We start from the raw sequence: 21,162 nt of genomic DNA, 5'->3' as shown, positions 1-21,162 counted from the left end.
GGGGTGGGGGGGTCCAAACATTGTTCACTAGGACAGACCCTAGGGATTTAACATTTTACAAAAAGAGGGTTTGATTTTGTATATTTTATTTACTTCACCTTAAACGGCTTAAATATGGTAGTTTTCAAGAGAACTTTGGACTGGATCTATGGTAACTTCCTAGTTTACGATTTTTGGACCTCCCTCCTATCATTTTTATCGATTTTCATGTAGTTTTTTAGAATATTCACATGGAAAAATTTGGTCTTGTGGCTGTAGCGCTCGGCCCCCTAGCCTGTCCTAGCCGCAGCGCTCGACCCAGAAAGTGTCCTAACATAACCTAATCCTAAATATATACTAATTTTGTTGAAAATTGTAATGTACAAAATTGATAGGGGGGCCGGGGGGGTTCAGAAATCGTTCTCTAGGACAGACCTTAGTTAATTTTATCTCGGTCATAGAGCTTGCCCGACTTTGGAATTTGCGCAACGATCAACCTTATCCTATTACAATGTAGAAAACCATAGTATTATTGAATCCAATTACCAGTTTTTTTTTCGTTACAGCCACGGAGGACTTTGTTTAACGACCATCCTTATCCTATTATCTTTATATATACTGTTGTAATCTCTGTTTGTCTGTTTGTTTGTCCGATCACAACTCATGAATCTCTGGACCAATTTGCCTAAAATTTTGATTTGGGAACTCGGGAGATCCACAGTAATCTTCTTAGCTTGGTTTTGTGATTCTAAGTTGGTTGGCCGGGGAAAATAGTTAAAAAAAGTAATTTACGGGAAAGCACGGGTAAACCGCCTAACGGTGGAACTAACAATGACTTCCCTGGGTAACGCTGGGTTCCCATATAATGTATAAAATCATAGAATGAACATAGCCAATAACCCTACCAGCAGGGGTATTTTTTTCTGTTAAATCCCCCCCCTTATCTGAAAAAAGTTTCTCTACAATTATAATGATAGGGGTTAAATGATTTAAGCAATGAAGTTTTAAGATTTTAAAGGTTAAGTTATTAAAAAAGAAGTAAAGAAGTGTTAGGCCCATAATATGTAGAATAGAATGACGCCTGTTAGACTGGATTTAAATTGTTTAAATAGTTTATCTATATACATAAAGTTGTAATCTCTGTTTGTTTGTTTTTGGATGTTCGATCTGAACTCAGGAACCCCTTGACCGATTTGCCTCAAATTTTGATTTGGGAACTCGGGAGATCCTCGGTAATATTATTTAAAATTTTTAAGTTGGGTAGTGAGTATATAAAACTTTAACGGGTTAACTTGGTTTACAGGCAAAGCGGGGTTTCCAAGCTATTTGAACATGTAATACAGTAAATGTGCACTTGCAGTGTATACAGACTTATTTCATCTATTTATTTGATGTAAGTTCAAGTTACTGTTAAAACTATTCACATTATTACTCAACATTAAATACCCAAAAGGCTGCTTCAATGTCATCTTTCTATACTAATATTTTATGGGTTTTATGGTTCCACTGTAAGCGCCATGTCTCATTTCTGATTCCATCAAAACTTTATAAATTAACTATGAATCTTGAATTCTTTGACAATTATTTTTTGCAGGTTGGTGACCCTGCTGGACTGCAGGAGAAGATTAGGAAGATGGTTGACGGAGGAACTAGTAATCTACAGTTTATTGTAGACTTCGACTACACCCTTACCAGATCCCACAAGTAAGCTTTTATTTTCTTTCACCTTGATAATGTCCAGAAAAAGTATTGAAAATTTTAAAAATACTTTGGTTCATGTTTATTTATTAGACTAAATTTGTTGAGTGAAGAATAGATGTGAGATCGTAAATAGAATACTTTCCTTGTATATCATAGGAATGGTTCTCCAGTGGACTGAAGCTGGGGAGTATTAGAGAACTATAGTTTTATAACGTATGAATTTTACTCCAGTGAACTGTAGCTGGGGGGAATTAGAGAACTATGATTGTTTATTATAGGAATGGTACTCCAGTGGACTAGTGGGGGAGTACTGAAGAACTATAATTGTATATTAAAGGAATGGTACTCCAGTTGACTAGCGGGAGGTATTAGAGAATTATAATTGTATATTATAAGAATGGTACTCCAGTGGACTCTATCTGGGGAGTGTTAGAAAACTATGAAGGAATGGTACTCCAGTGGACTGTAGCTGGGGAGTATTAGAGAACTACAGTTGAATATTATAGGAATGGTACTCTAGTGGATTGTAGCTGGGGAGTATATTAGAGAACTATGATTGTATATTATAGGAATGGTACTCCAGTTGACTAGCGGAGTATTAGAGAACTGTAATTGTATAATATAGGAATGGTACTCCATTGGACTGTAGCTTGGGAGTATTGGAGAACTATAGTTGTATATTATAGGAATGGTACTCCAGTGGACTGAAGTTGGGGAGTATTAGAGAAATATTGTTGTATAGTATAGGAATGGTACTCCAGTGGACTGTAGCTGGGAAGTATTAGAGAAATATTGTTGTATACTATAGGAATGGTACTCCAGTGGACCGTAGCTGGGGAGTATTGGAAAACTATAGTTGTATATTATAGGATGGTACTCCAGTGGACTGTAGCTTGGGAGTATTAGAGAACTATAGCTGTATATTATAGGAATGGTACTCCAGTGGACTGTAGCTGGGGAGTATTAGAGAACTATAAGAAGTTGGGGCCTGATTACGTCAAAAAGACAAATGCTCTCAGATCCAAATATCATCCAATTGAACTAGATCTGTCTATTTCTTTAGGTAATCAACAAATTACAAGATATATTTTTTATTATTTCATATCTGTTCGGTTCCATAGTAGTAAACCTATCGTGTAAGAATTCCCATTATTACACGGTTCAGGAGGAACAATTTTAATATTGTTCGCTTCCTTGCGTTTAAGAATGCTTATTATTACACTGTAGGTGTAGAATTTTCATTCTTTAACGCTCAGACCGTGTAAGAATGGAAATTATTACACGGTCAGAGCGTGAAAGAATGTATATTCTTACACGCTCCAAGCATTAAAGAATGGAAATTATTACACTAGTTGAAGAATATTCATTCTTACACACTCCTTATATTGATCTTTTCAGTATGGATAAATATAGATATTAACTTAATTATTTTGTACTGACAACATGCACATGGCAAACTCACTTTTTTCTTTTACATTAATACATGCAAACTTACCTTTTTTACTTTAGTAAAACATGCTCACTTACCCTTTCATGCTCACTTACCTTTTTCATTTTTTGAAGTATTGATATCCCTTAATTCAGAAATATCAATTTGAATCTCAACCCTAGTCCTGACAGAAGAGTGGAAATAAACATTCCTTTATAAAAAGCTGGTTTTTTGGTATGCAACAATTTTCATTTAATCCCGCAGAGATATTTTCATTGAAAGATACTTTGAAAATCTACAAAGGCAAAAAAAAATCCGCAAAATCCGCAAACCCTCAGGTTTATCATTGAATCACCTCTTTAAAAAGGAATGTCATTTACTCTCAGACAAATTAGAATCAATGGAAATTTGTCTGAGAGTAAATGAAACATTTTCTGACCTTTCCCAAAAATATGGACGATGCTTTTAGCCTTACATTAGACACTTTCATCAAACTTCCGAGTCTCAAAGCATACTGCCGGACTTCCTACTTTATTGATTTTTTTTAGTTCATCTTCATTTCAAACCAAGTTTGGTGAGATTTTGCAAATCTCTGCATGCTTAAATAGTATGGTCAGAGCTTTTCAATCTGAGTCACCATATCTCTCATAGTTCGAGATGATGAAGTGAAACCACAATCAAAACTAAAAAAAGTATAAAAACTTATCATTGAAATATTAGTGTCACAACTTTTAATGGAGTCTTAGCACTCCATAGCAATGCAAACAAACATCTTCATCAGTTCATGTCGAACTGATTCTTACTAGATAACCTGCTTTTATCTCCTCTTTTTGAAAGATTTAGGATCTAATATCTAGAAAATGATTTCTTCTATAAATGAAGACACGATATTGTTAAGTAGATTAAGACAACCCACTACTATACCTTCTCCCCATCTAAAAAAAAACTCAGGGCACATACAGCATGTATCTAAATCTAGTATCAACTTGAAAAAAACGAGCAAAATCATTAGAAATTGGTAAATAAACAAACTAAACTAAGGAAACAATCACATGCATTACTTTCAAATTAGGAACCAATTTTTACTTTTAAAATTTTTTTTTTTTATTTTTTTATTTTAACATTAGAAAAATAAAAAAACAGTGATAGTCAAAACAAGAGCATAAAACTTATTTACAACCTTTCATAATGTGAACTGTTCCAACTTGAAATAGTCGGATTTCACCAGAATTTTTTTTTAATATAATTTCTTGGGTATGTGAACATGGAACCTCACAAATATGATGTAATAATAATCTTATGAGGATAAAAATGAAATAATGGAATTTTTAAATTTCCATTATTACATTTTTTTCCTCATAAGATTATCATAATATAATAAACTAATTATTGTTAATAAATTACGAATGAAATATAACTATTTAGAGGAGAAAATACCTCGCATGGTGGAATGGTATACTCAAGCAAACAGGTTGATAACTTTAAACTTGATAAGTCAACTTGATTTATTTTTTCAATATTAGTGTAAAAAATATACAAATCTTATCTATAAGTTGTGAGTTAGTTTATCGTCGAACAATCTACCACCATTCATTTAAGAATGTTAACTATAAATATGGAACTTTCCTAGTTTCCTTTCCCTTTTTTTAGAATTGGGGGGAAATACTCCCACAAACTCTATTTTGTGAAGGTTTTTTAAATATTTTTTCCTAACAATTATTTAACTATTTTTTTGGTAAAATTTATAATAAATAATTGATTTTTCACTAGACACTGGACTGCTCTCATGAAATCACGAATATCTGTATTTAAAACACTCAAAAAGAAATTGCAAGTTGGTAATTTAGTGTTTTGTATTTTATTTGGTTATTCTGGTGTTAATTTCTTAAATCTATTCATTAAGTCATGAACGAATGAATACTTTTTGATTAAAATACAGTGATAAACAGACAACTATGGAATAGGAAGACGACTTTTAGACTCAAGCTGTGACTTTAAATAGTCCAATGAGCTTGGGACACAGCAGTTACCTGTTCTATTTAAACTCGTGATAAATTAAAGAATTCCAGTCAATCTGACGTGGAATCCTGAGTAATTCTTGGTTTTATCTTTGGATAACCTTCCTGATCAACTCATCCTCCACGAACCTGGTTATCTCCTTGTTCCAGGACCTGATGGATTTGTTCCTCTACGCTGAGCTGCTGTTCTGATCTTCATCTAGCTACAAAGTCTTCCCTGTAGTTGAAAACCTCCGCCATAGCTGCAATTTCTCCGCCGTATCTGAAAACCTCCGCCGTAGTTGCAATCTCTCCGCCGTAGCTGCGATCTCTCCGCCGTAGCTGCTGTCTCTCGTGGCTGCGTTCTCTCTGGGTGAAGTAGTTCTTTGCTTCTCTCCAACTCCAACAGCTTGAAGATAAAGCTGACCCACAAAAGGCGAAAATCAATAAAAAGAAACTAATCGCTCAAGAGATTAAATAAACTAATTTAATCTTATTTAGATATCTCCCCTATCAACCCTGAGTGTGAGATCATCTTATCATAAGCGTAGTTCAATCTAGAAGCAATATCCTGAGAACAAATGTACATTTCCAACAGATCAAATCTGAAGGTTCGGTTTCTTCAGGTATCATCAATATATGTGCAGCTCCCAGCAGGTGGCATAGAATTATCTTGGTGTGATCCTTGAATAAGATGATCTGAATGGTTCCATTGCTGAGGTGCATCACAACAGCTGTGGAGGTTCGGAACCAGGTTTTTAAAGATGGAATTCGAGACAGAACATCTTCATAACAATTTTCCATATTAGCTCCGGCCTTGAGCAAATGTTCCTTCATATAGTTCCTGAGGAAGTTCAACGGCTTCACCTTCTTTTTAAAGGTTTTAGGGAATTCGGTTAATGAATGGTAATGCTCTCCACTGTCGTAATCGATGTAGTGAATGTTGTGACTATCTGCCAGAAGGAGAAGTTTGGTCAAATCATTGAAAACAACACCAATACTATCATCATTCAAACTGTATTCAAAGCCATATTTATCACTATAATCAATCCAATTGGACTCCCAATGCCAACTGTTGAGACTTTGAGAATAGGGGAGATATCTAAGTAAGATTAAATTAGTTTATTTATTCTTTTGAGCGAAGAGTTTCTATTTATTGAGCTTAGCCTTATGTGAGTCAGCTTTATCTTCAAGCTGTTGGAGTTCGAGAGAAGCAAAGAACTACTTCACCCAGAGAGTACGCAGGCCACGAGAGACAATAGCTACGGCGGAGAGATCGCAACTACGGCGGAGGTTTTCATCTACGGCGGAGAGATTGCAGCTGTGGCGGAGGTTTTCAACTACAGAGAAGACTTTGTAGCTAGATGAAGATCAGAACAGCAGCTCAGTGTAGAGGAACAAATCCATCAGGTCCTGGAGCAAGGAGATAACCAGGTTCGTGGAGGATGAGTTGATCAGGAAGGTTATCCAAAGATAAAACCAAGAATTACTCAGGATTCCACGTCAGATTGACTGGTATTCTTTAATTTATCACGAGTTAAGGTAGATCAGGTAACAGCACGAGATTAGATCTGGGTTCACTTTTTTAAACATCCATTGACTACTTGTTTAGAATAGAGCTAGAGTTTGTTGAAAATCAAAATGCAAATATTTAGATGTCTTATATAAACCTTGAATGCACAATCTGGAGCTAACAGAATTTTAGTTTGACAATTAGCATCTATCCCATATATAATGGTCTGAAACAAACGGAAATTCAATATTTTAGGCTTAAATTCTTATTCTCAATTAGAAGTGTTTGATAAAAACTTTTAGCTTTATAATAAAATGTTTATGCGTTAGAATATCAGGAGCTCGAGTTCTTTCTTCAGGAACACTTGCAAAGTCTTGTTTCTCGTGAATCAACCTTAACAATATTCATTTGAAGATCCTCAGATCTTACAAGCGTAAACAGACCCATTTCACTTCATTAGTAATTTAATAAGGGTCCTAGTAAAACTATTTACTTTTTAACAACATCAAATACACTTAAGTTTTTCTATAAAGTCGTCTTCTTATTTAAGAGTTTTCTGGTTATCATTGTAAGATAATTAGCTTATAAAAAATAATTAATTTTCCCCAGTTTACTGACGGAGGCCGGAGTACACAAGGATTGGTATGAAGATATGATTAAGAATAGTACATGTGAACTCAGGTAGATTTATGGAGCTACTTCAAACCTTAAAGGCCTGTAAGCGTAAATTTTATTGAGACTCTATCTAAAGATGGCAATGTCCGATTTACATCCGTACTTTTAAAAACTTTGTCTGATCAAGTATGAATTAGATAACAATGTTTATAATTTTGAAAATTGGTCATTTTAAATTATACCGGATGTCCCAATAAACATGGGAATTAACAGACGACTTGGAAGTCGTCTTTAATTTCTGATATTTCATGCATGGCAAAGAAAGTATAAAACGAGGTTGTACGTCTTACGAGTTTTTCATGAAGTGGTCTATATGTATATATATATTATATACCTTTCTTGTGTCTTAAAAATTGACGGAGATATTAGACACAGAGAAGACAAATTTTTATTTTTAAAATAAATTGAAATTTCAAATTTTGAATTATCTCCATCAATTTTGAAGATATTAAAATGTTAGACCACATTTTGAAAATTTCAAGACCAGGTATTTTCGATATAAAAATTCTGCAATAATTGTGTTAAAGAAAAAATGCCACTTGGATAGAAGACGATATGAAAGTCGTCATTTAATTCCCATGTTTATTGGGATATCCTATAGTTTTTCTATAATTGCGCATAGGAATTAGCAAAATACTTACACTTTTTAAACCTAGGACGACTAAATCTTCCAAAATATTGAGCAGATATGGATTTTCAAGACTATCACTGTGAATTGGGCATTGCCATTTCGAAAATACACGTACAGTCCCTTTTGTTCATATTAACCGAAATATTTCCGTTTCCAATTTCCAGTATGAATATCCTTAAATTTGTTTCACAACAAGTAATATAAATTTGTTCTGTTGGTAGAAAGTTTTCACGTGGCATCGTTTAATTGGTTTTTAAGTGCTTAGGATCTATTTAATTTTGACCGCACTGGAAAAAAAATGGATCCGGATTCAATTCCGGATTCGGATCCAGGTCATTTCTTAAAGATTTACTGAATTTTTTTAACAAAAAATAATTTTCAATTTTTTTGTTTTATTTTTTCCGCTTATTTTTATCCTAAAACTTGATGAACCATTCAGAAATGAGGAAATTTTTATTATTATATCATAAAGATTTATTCACACACAAAGATATAAATACACATATAAAGGGTTTAGTTTAAATTTGTTTAAATAAATTTTTGAAAATACAGGTATAATCTCTCTTTTTTTCAATAGTTCAGATTTGGGTTTTAGGAGTAAAATTTTTTTGCAGTTTTTGGTTGATATTTTACCCCTTGGACCCGGATCCAGGTAGCCAAAATTTTGCGGATCCGGATCCTAAGCACCGGTTTTTAAACATCAATTGTTTTAGACATTCCAAGGTTTTATTGGTTTTTAAGATGCTCCACATAAATCTTGGGTTTTTTTCTTTGAAAAAATAATTAAGATTTGTAAAATGTTTGCTCGATTTGATAAAGGATATCGACTTCAAAACGTTAAACCAACCTTTTTTGGTTCGTCTCAAAAGCATCAATTTCTAAATATCTTCAATATTTTATATTGTTTTGGAACCTTTCAACGCCAAAAAACCATTGAAACGAACACGTTTATTTCTAATAGTTTGACAGGTTTGAACTTTAAAACGGTTTAATTGATTAATATGTTTAGGGATGATACGGACACTTTAATGATATCCCTTGAGGAACTAAAGGTAGGATGAACTTGTCTGGACTAAAATACAATAATTATAAGTAGAAAAATGGATGGATTACTCTCATTAATTTTTGACAGATAAACTAGTAAAAAATTGTCAACGAGTTATGTCTTTGATGTTAATGGTCTCATCTGCACTAAACATCAGTATCAATTCACTTTTAGCAAATGTGTAGATTTTTTCTCCTTAATTTGTGGCATTGAAAGCATTTGAAAACAGCTTTATTTCCAGATTCCAGTTCTGATTCTATCTGCAGGGTTAGGAGACCTTATACTAGAAATATTAAAACATTATCAGGTTAGTTTCAATAATAATAATAATATTCTAAGCTTTTAACGTTGAAGGTTTAGAGGGACACAGTGTTCTTATAGGGGGTTAGAGGTTTAAAGAGATGTCAATGAAAACAGACAATTGTTCATGTAGAACGATTGTAGAGCTACCTACAGGGTTACCCACAAAGGATGAGAGACGATTGTACGGAATTTGTACTGTGGGTTTCCTTGCATTCATGATTCATTGCGACTGTAACTTTGTTTGATTCTATGCCAAATCATTAAATAAGCAATTAGATTATTATATCTAAAGCAGAATACTTAATTTAACCCAGTTATCGTCATATTTCAACAGTTTCCGGTCGTCTTTACTGACTCATCCGTCATCCGTCATCTGTATGTTAGGCCTTCTAAGAACAGGTTTCATGGTAAACATCTTTTTGTCTTTTATTCCCATTTTAAGCTTTGCTGATATAGGTTCTCAAAATCTTGTCATATAAACACAAAAATAAAGAAAAAATGCTTCAAAAATTGCGCAAAATGCTAACTTAATAATGCTTTATTTTTGTGTTTATAAATTAATAATGGGTCCCTTTAAGGAAAAAGATTTATGGTTTTAGAACCAGAAATCTGACTTATTTAAAGAAATTAAATTTTGATTTTGTAAATTATTATTTAGTTGGTTCACACGAACACTAAGGTTGTCTCTAACTTCTGTAATTACGACGAGGAAGGATTGATCTGTGGTCTCAAACCTCCCATGATACATATGTATAACAAGGTACAGTGCTCCAGCTCAATATATACACATTTGAATGCAGTGGTCGGCGTTTGTATCAATACAATAAAGACGTCTTTTCTGTCTAGGGTTTGATTTCTCACAAGCTTTTTTCATATTACAAGTTTACAAGATTGACAGTTTCTCTTTGTTTCATTGTATCCATGCTGTTAAAAAGATGGGAAATCAAAATTTGAATCCAAAGTCTTGATCATTGTATTGGTGACGGCGACGACGACGACTGTACAGTTTTTATTTCGATCTGTGGTTTGTGCGGTAAGGGAACATTTTATTAGGAGAAAATTAAAAATTAAAACGTTTTATACAGACTCACATCTACATCATATTCATACGAGTAATTAAAAAAACTAAGATTAGAATTTAATGCTATTTTATGCTGGAGACATATTGGATAATTGATTGTATCCTGTTTAGTCTGAGAGTTCTATTCATGATCCTGAGTTGGAGCACCGGCATAATGTTGTTCTTATCGGAGATTCATTAGGTAAATATTAAACAACTAAATCTTATAGATTTAAATTCTGTGATGGTAATGGAGTAGAGTAAAAAAAGTTCCACCTTTATTGAAAATATATTTCGGTCTGGGTTGACCCTCGCCAGTTATTGAGATTGTTTCCGTCAGCAAGATTAAGAACTTATAGGCCCCCTTTCCTTTAAAAATTGTTAGATTCTAATTGATGCTCTTAAAGTCGCCTTTTTAATAATTCTAAAATATCTGAACATTAAATTTTAGGAGATTTACATATGGCTGAAGGAGTAAAGAATCCTAATGTTATTTTAACCATTGGATTCTTAAACAACAAGATTGAGGAGAACTTGGAGAAATATAAGGTTGGATTCATCATATTTAGCAATCAATCTTACAATACATTGAATACTCTGTAAATATATTCTTGTTTGTCCTCAGATTTTTTATTATTTTTTTTATTTAGGAGAACTTTGATGTTGTTTTGGTTGACGATCAAACCATGGAGTTCCCCCTGGCTATCCTAGAGGAGATCAAAGCTAAAACCTCATCCTAACCATCAAACCATTCTTTAGTTTAGTTTGTTTACTTGGCGTTTTTTACTTCAAGTTATGTATTAAATATACAACGGTTTATTTACCCAAACAAACTAATACAATGCTTCCACTTTATTGAATATGTGATGTTAATGTGATTCCTTTCAATTCCCTTTTTTCATTTCTAAACCAAACTTAAGTAAAGCTTTTGTTTACAAAGTTTACTGTTTTGTACACTATGTGTATTGTTGGTTTGAAGTTGGTTCAGACACACATACAAGGAAAACATGTTTTTCCTTTCTGAACAATTATATATGCTTGTCTTCTTTATGCTTTCTTTGTATGTGCTTTAGTAATATAAATTTCAGTTCTTTAGATGTGAAAACCTGTTCTAGTTTATAAGTCATGTACGTTGTACATTGTACACTGTACGGGTTGTACTGTGTACTAATACCGTCTCTTAGCAGCTGGTTTATCTGTTTCATATATACCATATCCAGTCCATTGCGTTATTATAATTTACCCATTCAAATAAACTCTGCACAAAACCAAGATTTTGTTTTATTTTTTGACAAGATCTAGACTTAGTTTCTCTTTAAATGTGTTTGTGACGAGGTCCCACTAAGAAAATTTAACTTTAAAACTTCAGTTTTTAAATCTATAACTTAGTCTGGTAAAATTACATCACAGCTACCCAAGAGAATTGCCGAGGTGTGTTTAAACCAAGAAGAGTGCAAGTTTTGATCAAGGACTTTATTATAAAAAAACCTTAGTCCAACCTACGAAATCTTGCTTGGTCTTCTTATATATGTAGTTTATGAGTTTGTAGTAACTACAGGGTTAATATCCAGTACAATATATGGAAGAAGACATTTATAACTATTCACCAACTGTCAGTTCCAGGTCTTCCAGGGTATAACTTTTATTTAGCGATGTTTCTATTTCTTGCTTAGTTATTTACTAAACCAGGTCCCGCGTATCGGATTAAGAGGCCTCATCATAATTCTCCAATTCCGGTTTGCGCTGCGGCCTCGGTATCACCCTAGGACATTCCAAGTTCAGCCAGGTCTTTTACGATGGGTTTCCTCCCTTTTATTTTTGGCCGCCCCTGACCTCTCCTGCCTGAGGTCCCTTTAAGAGCAGTCTTAGGGCTCTTAACCATATTCCTGCTGGGGGGGGGGGCCAATTTGACCCCCCCCTGTAGTTTTTTTTACATAACTCAAAAAGTATTGGTCTGAGGCTGTTGAAATTTTCTGACTTTTCTTACATACCCAAAGCCCTCCCTTTAGGCCTAAAACCGGGCTTTAATACTAACTGCCTGAGTCCTCAGGCACACTGCTATATTTGAAATGGCATGGTCAAGGGCTTTTCAAAAATGTATAATTTTTCATTTTTTGGACAAATTTTTTTTTCCAAACATTTTACTATAAAACTGGATTTTGTAATAAAAAATTCAATTTTCGCAAATTTGCAAATTTTTTTGCAGATTCTAAAAGTAGAGTACAAGAGCTTTCTAATGACGTATCATTTGTCATCTGGACATAAAACATGGGATTTAGAGGGGGGGGGGTCAAATTGACCCCCCCCTCCAGCGTATCCTGGTTTTCAAGTACCCCAGCAGGGATAGGGTTAAATGGACCCATAGCTAGCTTAATATTTTAATCAAATTATGCTTATTTCCAGTGCTTAGGATCCGCAATATTTAAGTTTTCTGGATTCGGATCTGAATTCAAGGGGCAATCTAAAAAAACTGAAAAAATCGGAATCCGGGTCCATTTTTTACAGGGCGGATAAAGGATACGGCCGGATCCGCATCAAAATGAAATAGATTCTAAGCACTACTTTTTGCTTCACAATTTCATTTCTTTTAGTGAAATAAGTTGTCTGCCTGTTAACCAGTATTGCAGTGTATACAAATACACTCGAGTGTGATCCAAAAGTATATGCTAACAATTTTTTTTTTAAATCCGGGTTTTTCTCGGCAATTCGTACATTTTTTATTAAGAAACAATATATACAAAATGTTCTTATTTTTGCGAATGAAGGAAAAGAGTAAATAATGTGTTGAAACGTCATTACCAATTACATAGAAGCAGGAGAGCAGCCCATCAAAGAAAATGAAGCTAGATCTTGAGTGTGTTGTACTGACCCAAAGTTTATGCAAAGTTAAAAATAAGAATAAATGGTACAATAAAGCGTGTTAGATATAAAAGATTAAAAAGAAAAGTTTTCTTTAAAACAATGGGAGGGATTTTATCAAACTTTTTTCAAAAAATTACGTCCATCATCTTTTCTACTCAGATTTGTTAACAAAGGTAAATTTGAGGGGTAGAGAATCAGTATTGAGGGAATTGAGGCTGCCTAAATGCAATCCGAAAATTAAATAAAAAATCAAGTCAAACTTGTGATCCGACTCACATTTATCAAGTTTAATAAATCGCTAGATCGGCATTTATCAGCCCAATCACACTAAAATAGCATTTTTAACAAATTTCAAAAACTTTTGGGTCGCACTCTATTTTCAGATTTGAATTAAAAGCAGAACAAACTCCTAGGAAGAGTTAACATCTAAAATATCTAAATTATCGAGAGAAAAAACGAGACAGTTTCATTCTCAATCATATTAAAGTAAAATTGATTCATTCCTAAGTAAAATAAATTTGAGGACAAGATGTTTTCTTAACGAAATAAACTGCAAAATGTCTATAATCAGATCAAATCATTTATTATAGGCCACAAGTTTACATATATATTTAAATAGCTGACAATTATAATTATTTTGTGCAGTGGTCGGGGAGCTAATAATAATTATAGTTTCAAACTATATGCAATGTGCATTAATTAAGCACACAAATAGCGGAGTGTAGCAGCAGTGGCGGTTGGAGACTAGGATACTGAGACAAAGGCGTCAATCTTTTATCAATCAGAAATATCAAAAAGTTTATAAAATACTGTGTAACGATAATTATGAAATATCGTTTTATAATTTGTAAATGAATTAACTAAATCATTCTTAGAAATAAATGAGTCACAAAGTAGAAAATCCTGACCGATATTTCATAAACAGAAGATGAAAAAGAACCGAAAATATTTCCACTATTTTCGGTTACCACTGTACTACTGGTTACATATTTGACTAATTAAATTGCACAATTTAACGAAAACACTAAATTAACATAATTACATATCACAACTTTACATTATATCTACTCAATTGAACTAAAAACTTCAGCCATTTTTTCGTTTTGCCGATACTTTAACAAATCATGCAAAGTTTTACTGCAGATATTGTCAATGTATTTTCAAGTGACGTCATTTAAGATTGGCATACCCTTCCCATGTTCAATGTTCATATTACATATATGAATATTAGTGCTAATGTACATTGTGGATTTTTTACATGAATAGGATCAATAAAACTATTCTTTCAGGTATTTCAAGCAATGACGTACATGATGTAAGATCTACGGATCTTTATAAAGTTTATCTGAGTTCACGATTTTCATATTATACTGAATATCTCCAGGTTCAGATTAGACTGCTGATTATCTCCAGGTTCAGATTAGACCTACTTAATATCTCCAGGTTCAGATTAGACCTACTGAATATATCTTAGTTCAGATTAGAGCTACTCAATACAGCCAGGTTCAGATTAGACCTATTGAATAGATCTAGGTTCAGATTATGCTTGCTAAATATCTCCAGGTTCAGATTAGAACTGATGAATGGAGAGAGAAATTGAAGATATATCTTGCTTTTCCCCCTTCCCATCCTTATCCTAAAAATTGTATATTTTTAATTTTGAGTCAGACTAGATTTTAAAACAACTTTTGGTCTAATATTGCTCTTTATGATGTCAGTTATCACAGGATTTTTTTTATTTAAACCATTAAGAAGTGGTCGTGCTGATTCCATATAGCATTGCAATAACAATCTATTTTTTACATACATCTGAGATTAGTTTATCTGAAATAAACTATATTTTATAACCAAACTGAACTTAAATATTGTTCTCTCTGATGTTAGTTATCACAGGAGATTGTTTTAATATTTATAGTTTATGCAAGCAAAAAGATTCCTGTGATAACTAACATCATAAAGAACCAGCATACTCCAGGAGAAGGTTTTGATAAAGTGCAGCAAAATATACAAGTAGAGTTCATCATGGATTACAGGATGATATAAATAAAGTTAACACCCAGTGAGTCAAAGATGCACTAAATAAAATGAAAGCAATGAAAAGTGATGCATTATTTGACTTCAGCTCAGACTGCTTAATGAATGCATTTAACAAGTTAATAGATCATGTGACCACCCTATTTAAATGGTTTTTGACTACCGGCAAAATCCTGCTTTCTTACTACTGTGCACATTAGTGCCCATAGTGAAGGACAACTTAGATGACATTGCTTTCAGTGACAATTACAGGGCAATTGCCAATGGGAGCTTGATTCTTAAATGGTTTGACTGGTTGATATTAATTCTAAACTCTTATAAGCTGACCACCCTGAACTTCAGTTTAGTTTTCAGAAGCTAGCCAGTACTACAATGTGCAGCTGGGGGTCAACTCTGTAGTGGATTATTACGACAGAGCTGGTTAAGCAGTTTATGCTTAAGCAATGGATCGGAGTAAGGCATTTGATCTTGTGTCATGGGATGTGCTCTTCTCAGAGTTATTGGAGAAGGGTGTTTCACCTCTAGCATTAAGATGTTTAATGTTCATTTACTCAAATCAATAAATGAAATGTTAAATTGGGTAATGCTTTCTCAAATACCTTCGATGTACAAAATGGAGTCAGACAAGGAGCAGTTTCTTCCCCTGTGCTATTCTTTATATACATTGACAAAGTTATGAAGTTATTACGCTGTTCAACGATTGGATGCCAAATCCAGAGTGTCTATATGGGCATCTGGGTATATGCAGAGGATATTATTCTCCTAGCAGAACAGGTCTTCAGGAAATGGTGAAAATTTGTGCAAATTTTGCCAAAGCTACTAAACTGAAATCTAGTACAAATAGTCTAATCAAAAAATGTAAAACTAAATGCCTTATTGTTTCTAAAGAAAGGGTTAATTATAATGAAATAACCCCAATTTTATTGAATGAATTACCTTTACCATTTGTCAACGACTTGAAACATTTGAAATGTTCTGCAAAGTGATAATTCAATGACCATAGATTGAAATAAAAAACAAGCTATTTTCATTTAAAAAATTCATTCCCTTAACCAAGAATTTTATTTTAACAGTCCAGATGTTATTTTAAAACTGCATAATATTTATTGTTGTAGTTTTTATGGATCTAGTTTTTTGGACTTGAGTTTCCAATGTGTTTCAAAATTGTATACAGCATGGAATTCTGCTATTAGAATTCTTTTTAATGTACCTAGAGATACGCATAGGTACTTGATTAAAAGTATTTCACAATGTTTACATGTAAAAACTATCTTAGCTAGCAGATGTGTGTCTTTCTATGAGACTATTGAAGCAAGTTCTAAGCTTTGCATTAAATTTCTTTCTAATTTATGCAAAAATGACCTTAACACAGTTCTTAGCAGAACTTTATTTTCCATATGACTGTTCTGTACAAGGCACTAATGCAAGGAAAGTTAATTGCGGTCGCGTATTCTCTGCGTACATTTTGAAACCAGTTTTCTCTGGGCGGAATTTGTAGACAAGAATAGACGCATCTGTGTTCGTCTAGTATCCGAGGAGGATAAAAACATATAATTTTGATAATTTTGAAAATTCACATAATAGTTTCCTAAGACCAGAATATTTCATAGATTTTGTGAAAATGGATTCCATGTCAGGCTTCGACATCCGTCTTGTGTTTACTGTAACGCCCAAAGACAGTACACTGCAGTACAAAAAATGCGTACACCACTGAAGTAACTTTTCTTGCATTAGTACCTTGGTTCTGTAAATCATTCTGATCTCAGTGTGAAGTGTTATTTAAGAAACAAATGAAATATTTTGATGTCCCATTGGACCGTGCATGGAAAGTTCCTGTTTTACAAGAACTTCTACATACAAGAACGCATAATTTATATTTTGAAGGATTAGATGATTACGTAATAACTGAAATGATAAATATGTTATGTAATGAGTAATGATCAGTGTCGTCTATTTGTGCATAATATTGCATATTTTTCTCTTTTCTTTTAGGAAACCTGTATTTTCAAAAATTTATTTAAACAAATTTAAACTACACCATTTATATATCAGTGTTGTACTTGTATTTATGTCTTAGTGTGTGAATAAATCTTTATAATAATTATAATTTAGGACTGTAGGCCATTTATGAGAAAGATGCCAAGATGGGACTGATTTCAGGAGATTAAAATAATAAAGTTTCTCAAAAACCCGCATTTTTAATCCGATTCAAAATAATCAAGGTCTAATCCCATTCGAATTTAATAAAAAACGATTTAAGGAAGATAAAAAGTCTTACTTGATTAAAATCTAGGGAGGGGGAAGGTTCGAGCGATTTTATTAAAAATCTATAAACTTCAGCTTGCACAAACCCCTCGAAGTAACTTGTATAAAAAAAATAACAATGTTAACAATATTTGCCTTTGTGGTATTTGAGATTGCAATTTTCATTTTTGAGGGTTAAATTTAACACTCTAGCATCAACAAATAATTGCTTTTTTAAGAATTGTTACCGTGAATAAAATTAGTAATGAACATGAAACGAGATTTTTGTTTGCTGAACATTATTTTACGTCCAAAATCGGTTAAAAATTGAGGCCTGTTTTTTTAAGAGCCTATTTTGTATGTAGGTTGTTGAACATTCCTTCAGAATCCTGTTTTCAATTTGTATGTCTGCAATGCATACTTCCGGTTGAATGTGTTACCTTGAATGGTACATGTCTCGTCTGATAATCTTCTTAGTCTAGTTGAATCAACTTCATCCATCCTCCAAATTTTGAAGGTGTTCTCCAACTCATCAATCCGTCTCCGCAAGGTTGTACTTGATGCTCTCTGTGACATCTTATCCCTGGGTCTCAAGAACTAAAATATCAGAATAATTGATTATCATCCTATTCTCTAGTTCCTCTAGTTCAGACATCTTGGAACAATAATAACTCTGAAATAAACAATTTAAAGTCCTCAGATATCAAGACAACTATAAAAGTTATAAATTAATAGATATTTTTTATACACAATGGAGTATATTTAAAAGTAGTTCTTCACTGTTTTCAAAATAAGCATGACTGGTTAAATATTTGTTTAATTTGAATGCACATTTCAACAAAAACACTAAATCAACTTTTCATAATTTTGAATAATATTTACTTCATTGAACTAAAAATCCAGACTTGAAAAGATTTAACTTTTTTGTTTGTTTTGCCGATACTTTCACAAATTTTACGAAGTTTTACTGAAGGGATTATTTTTGTATTTCCAAGTGATATCATTTAAGATTTTCGAACTCTTTCCATGTTCATTATTCATATTATAAACATTAGAACATTTACCAAAAAACAAGAAATAAACAATACATGATTTTTTCAAGAGTTAACGGTTTTTAATTTCAGCGTGTTTGTTTATAGACCTGCTGAATGACTCCAGGTTCAGATTAGACCTACTGAATATCTCCAGGTTTAAATCAGACCTGCGGAGTATCTCCAGGCTCAGATTAGACCTGTTAAATATCTCCAGGCTCAGATTAGAACTGCTGAATATCTCCAGGTTCAGATTAAACCAGCTAAATGTCTCAAGGTTAAGATTAGAACTCCTGAATATCTCCAGGTTCAGATTAGAACTGCTGAATATCTCCAGGTTCAAATCAGACCTGCGGAGTATCTCCAGGTTCAGATTAGAACTGCTGAATATCTCCAGGTTCAGATTAGAACTGCTGAATATCTCCAGGTTAAGATAAGCCCTATTGAATATCTCCAGGTTAAGATTAGAACTGCAGAATATCTCCAGGCTGAGATTAGAACTGCTGAATATCTCCAGGCTCAGATTAGAACTGCTGAATATCTCCAGGTTAAGATAAGCCCTACTGAATATCTCCAGGTTAAGATTAGAACTGCTGAATATCTCCAGGTTCAAATTAGACCTGCGGAGTATCTCCAGGTTCAGATTAGAATTGCTGAATATCTCCAGGCTTAGATTAGAACTGCTGAATATCTCAAGGTTCAGATTAGAACTGCTGAATATCTCCAGATTAAGATAAGCCCTACTGAATATCTCCAGGTTAAGATTAGAACTGCTGAATATCTCCAGGCTCAGATTAGAACTGCTGAATATCTCCAGGTTAAGATAAGCCCTACTGAATATCTCCAGGTTAAGAATAGAACTGCTGAATATCTCAAGGTTCAGATTAGAACTGCTGAATATCTCCAGGTTCAAATCAGACCTGCGGAGTATCTCCAGGTTCAGAATAGAACTGCTGAATATCTCCAGGCTCAAATTAGAACTTCCGAATATCTCCAGGTTCAGATTAGAACTGTTGAATATCTCTAGGCTCAGATTAGAACTGCTGAATATCTCCAGGTTCAGATTAGAACTGCTGAATATCTCCAGGCTCAGATTAGAACTGCTGAATATCTCCAGGTTAAGATAAGCCCAACTGAATATCTCCAGGTTCAGATTAAAATTAACTCCTAAAATGGTTAAGGTTTAGCCTATACCCCCTTTTTATTCATCCTTTACAGTCCCTTTAAGTTTGACTTTTCTTATGGTTATTCTAGATTATTATAGTGATACCAGAAAACTCTGAAATAGGCCCACACAATTTAAAAAGTGCCACGGGCATCACAGCTGTTGTGCAATGTTAACAGACCTATTTCACTAAATAAGTGCTTTAATACGTGTCCAGTAAAATAGTTGTTTTTTAACATCATCAAATACACGTAAGTATTGCTATAATAACGTCTTCTTATTCCAGTGTTTTTTGTTATAACTGTATGGACAAAATGTTTTTAAAAGATTCCCTTAACCTTTGACCCATCTGATAACTCCCCTCGGTAATAGTAATACTATGAATAAAGCTTACGAACCTTCTTATGTTGTTTAACCCTTAGACCATGTTCCTGCAATATTGACACTTCTTCTTTGCTTCCTTCATGTTCTTACAGATAGAATTATATTCCAGCTTTGACAAGGTTTTATGTGTTCTACCAAGATGTCTTTTAGCTGAGAATTTATTGGAGATCATTTCAGAACAGAGCGGACATTTAGTTTTGTTCTAAACAAAATATTAATAATATTTTTCTAGGACCTAGTGCATGTCATAGTTAAATAAAATACTCCCGATCCTATTTTCTTCTTTAAAAGTTCAGATGTTCTTGCTGCCCCTTTAAGAATGTACATATAATGTTCTTAAATTAATATGAAACAGCCTGCAAACAAAGTATTCAAGGTTTACAAAGGTTTCTGTACATAAAGAAAGAAAGGTCTGTCACCCTTGACCAATAAAAGGTTTAAAGTGTACCTTTGTTAATAGGGGCATGTCCCTCTTTAAATGAAAGGTCACTTGAAATTATGCTTACAGTCGATCCCATTAAAATAGTCTTACATTTTTAGATAAAATATTAATTATAATAAAAATAAACCTCAGAATCCGACTCCTCTAGTTCATTTCCTGGGTTCTCAGTCTCAAAGTCAAAGGCAGATAATTTCTTGTCTAAGGTACTCATTTTAATCACCTTTAAATCTAGAAATACATGAAATTTTTGAACATGAAATTGGTTAAGTTTATAAAATATCACACAAAAATATTATAAAATCTTTAAATGTAATGAGTTTAAATACTTTAAACAAATGAAAATGTTGAATACACAAAGATAGGTTTCTGGCCGAAAACTAAAATTATTTAATAAACTAATTATTATTTGAGCTTTTTGCTTTAAAACATAAGAATTCTATAGATGAAAATAAGACCCTGATACAATTATACATTTAGATTGAAATGTAATGATGAAATCTTGCATTGAGACATTCCACTTGCAATAGTATTTATTCAGAGCGTCTTGGTTTAGGAATTTCCAAATCATACTACAGTACAACATATTCAAGAACTATAAGACAAAACTTTATTACGAAAAAAAAGAAGAACTCAAAGATAAGACATTTTTAACAACTTCGATAAAATC

General features: G+C 33.1%; 2 protein-coding genes across 2 annotated transcripts; one reads left to right on the top strand and one right to left on the bottom strand.

Annotated features, from left to right (window-relative positions):
• Positions 1-1,573: 1,573 nt before the first annotated feature.
• LOC111695171 (7-methylguanosine phosphate-specific 5'-nucleotidase A) lies at positions 1,574-11,605 on the top strand (the record flags this gene model as incomplete). Its single annotated transcript, XM_023464394.1, is given in 10 exon segments — positions 1,574-1,683; positions 2,610-2,743; positions 4,535-4,580; positions 7,229-7,300; positions 8,935-8,977; positions 9,212-9,277; positions 9,932-10,033; positions 10,466-10,535; positions 10,785-10,882; positions 10,984-11,605. Coding segments are annotated over 10 exon segments (831 nt in total), but the record flags the coding sequence as incomplete, so codon positions are not given.
• A 2,188-nt stretch (positions 11,606-13,793) lies between these two features.
• On the bottom strand, positions 13,794-20,706 carry LOC111695181 (uncharacterized). The gene is made up of 5 exons (XM_023464403.1): positions 20,623-20,706; positions 20,189-20,255; positions 18,615-19,671; positions 17,914-18,070; positions 13,794-14,831 (listed from the first exon to the last, which is right to left on the bottom strand). Exons 1-4 carry the CDS (start codon positions 20,704-20,706, stop codon positions 18,064-18,066), a joined length of 1,215 nt encoding a protein of 404 aa, XP_023320171.1. The 3' UTR covers positions 13,794-14,831; positions 17,914-18,063.
• Positions 20,707-21,162: the final 456 nt, after the last annotated feature.

Source organism: Eurytemora carolleeae, unplaced genomic scaffold (assembly GCF_000591075.1).
Source record: "Eurytemora carolleeae unplaced genomic scaffold, Eaff_2.0 scaffold196, whole genome shotgun sequence".
Classification (NCBI taxonomy): Eukaryota; Metazoa; Arthropoda; class Copepoda; order Calanoida; family Temoridae; genus Eurytemora; species Eurytemora carolleeae.
Note: the sequence above shows the minus strand (reverse complement) of the source record. Positions and strands in the feature narration are given on the sequence as shown.

Bases quoted from the DNA above. Each gene is read 5' to 3' on its own strand.
- LOC111695181 (XM_023464403.1), bottom strand. From the start codon at position 20,706: ATGAGTACCTTAGACAAGAAATTATCTGCCTTTGACTTTGAGACTGAG. The intron at 20,256-20,622 runs GTTTATTTTTAT...TATTTTGTTTAG, and splicing joins TAGAGGAGTCGGATTCTGAG to AACAAAACTAAATGTCCGCT. The intron at 19,672-20,188 runs GTAGAACACATA...TAACCATTTTAG, and splicing joins CTCAGCTAAAAGACATCTTG to GAGTTAATTTTAATCTGAAC.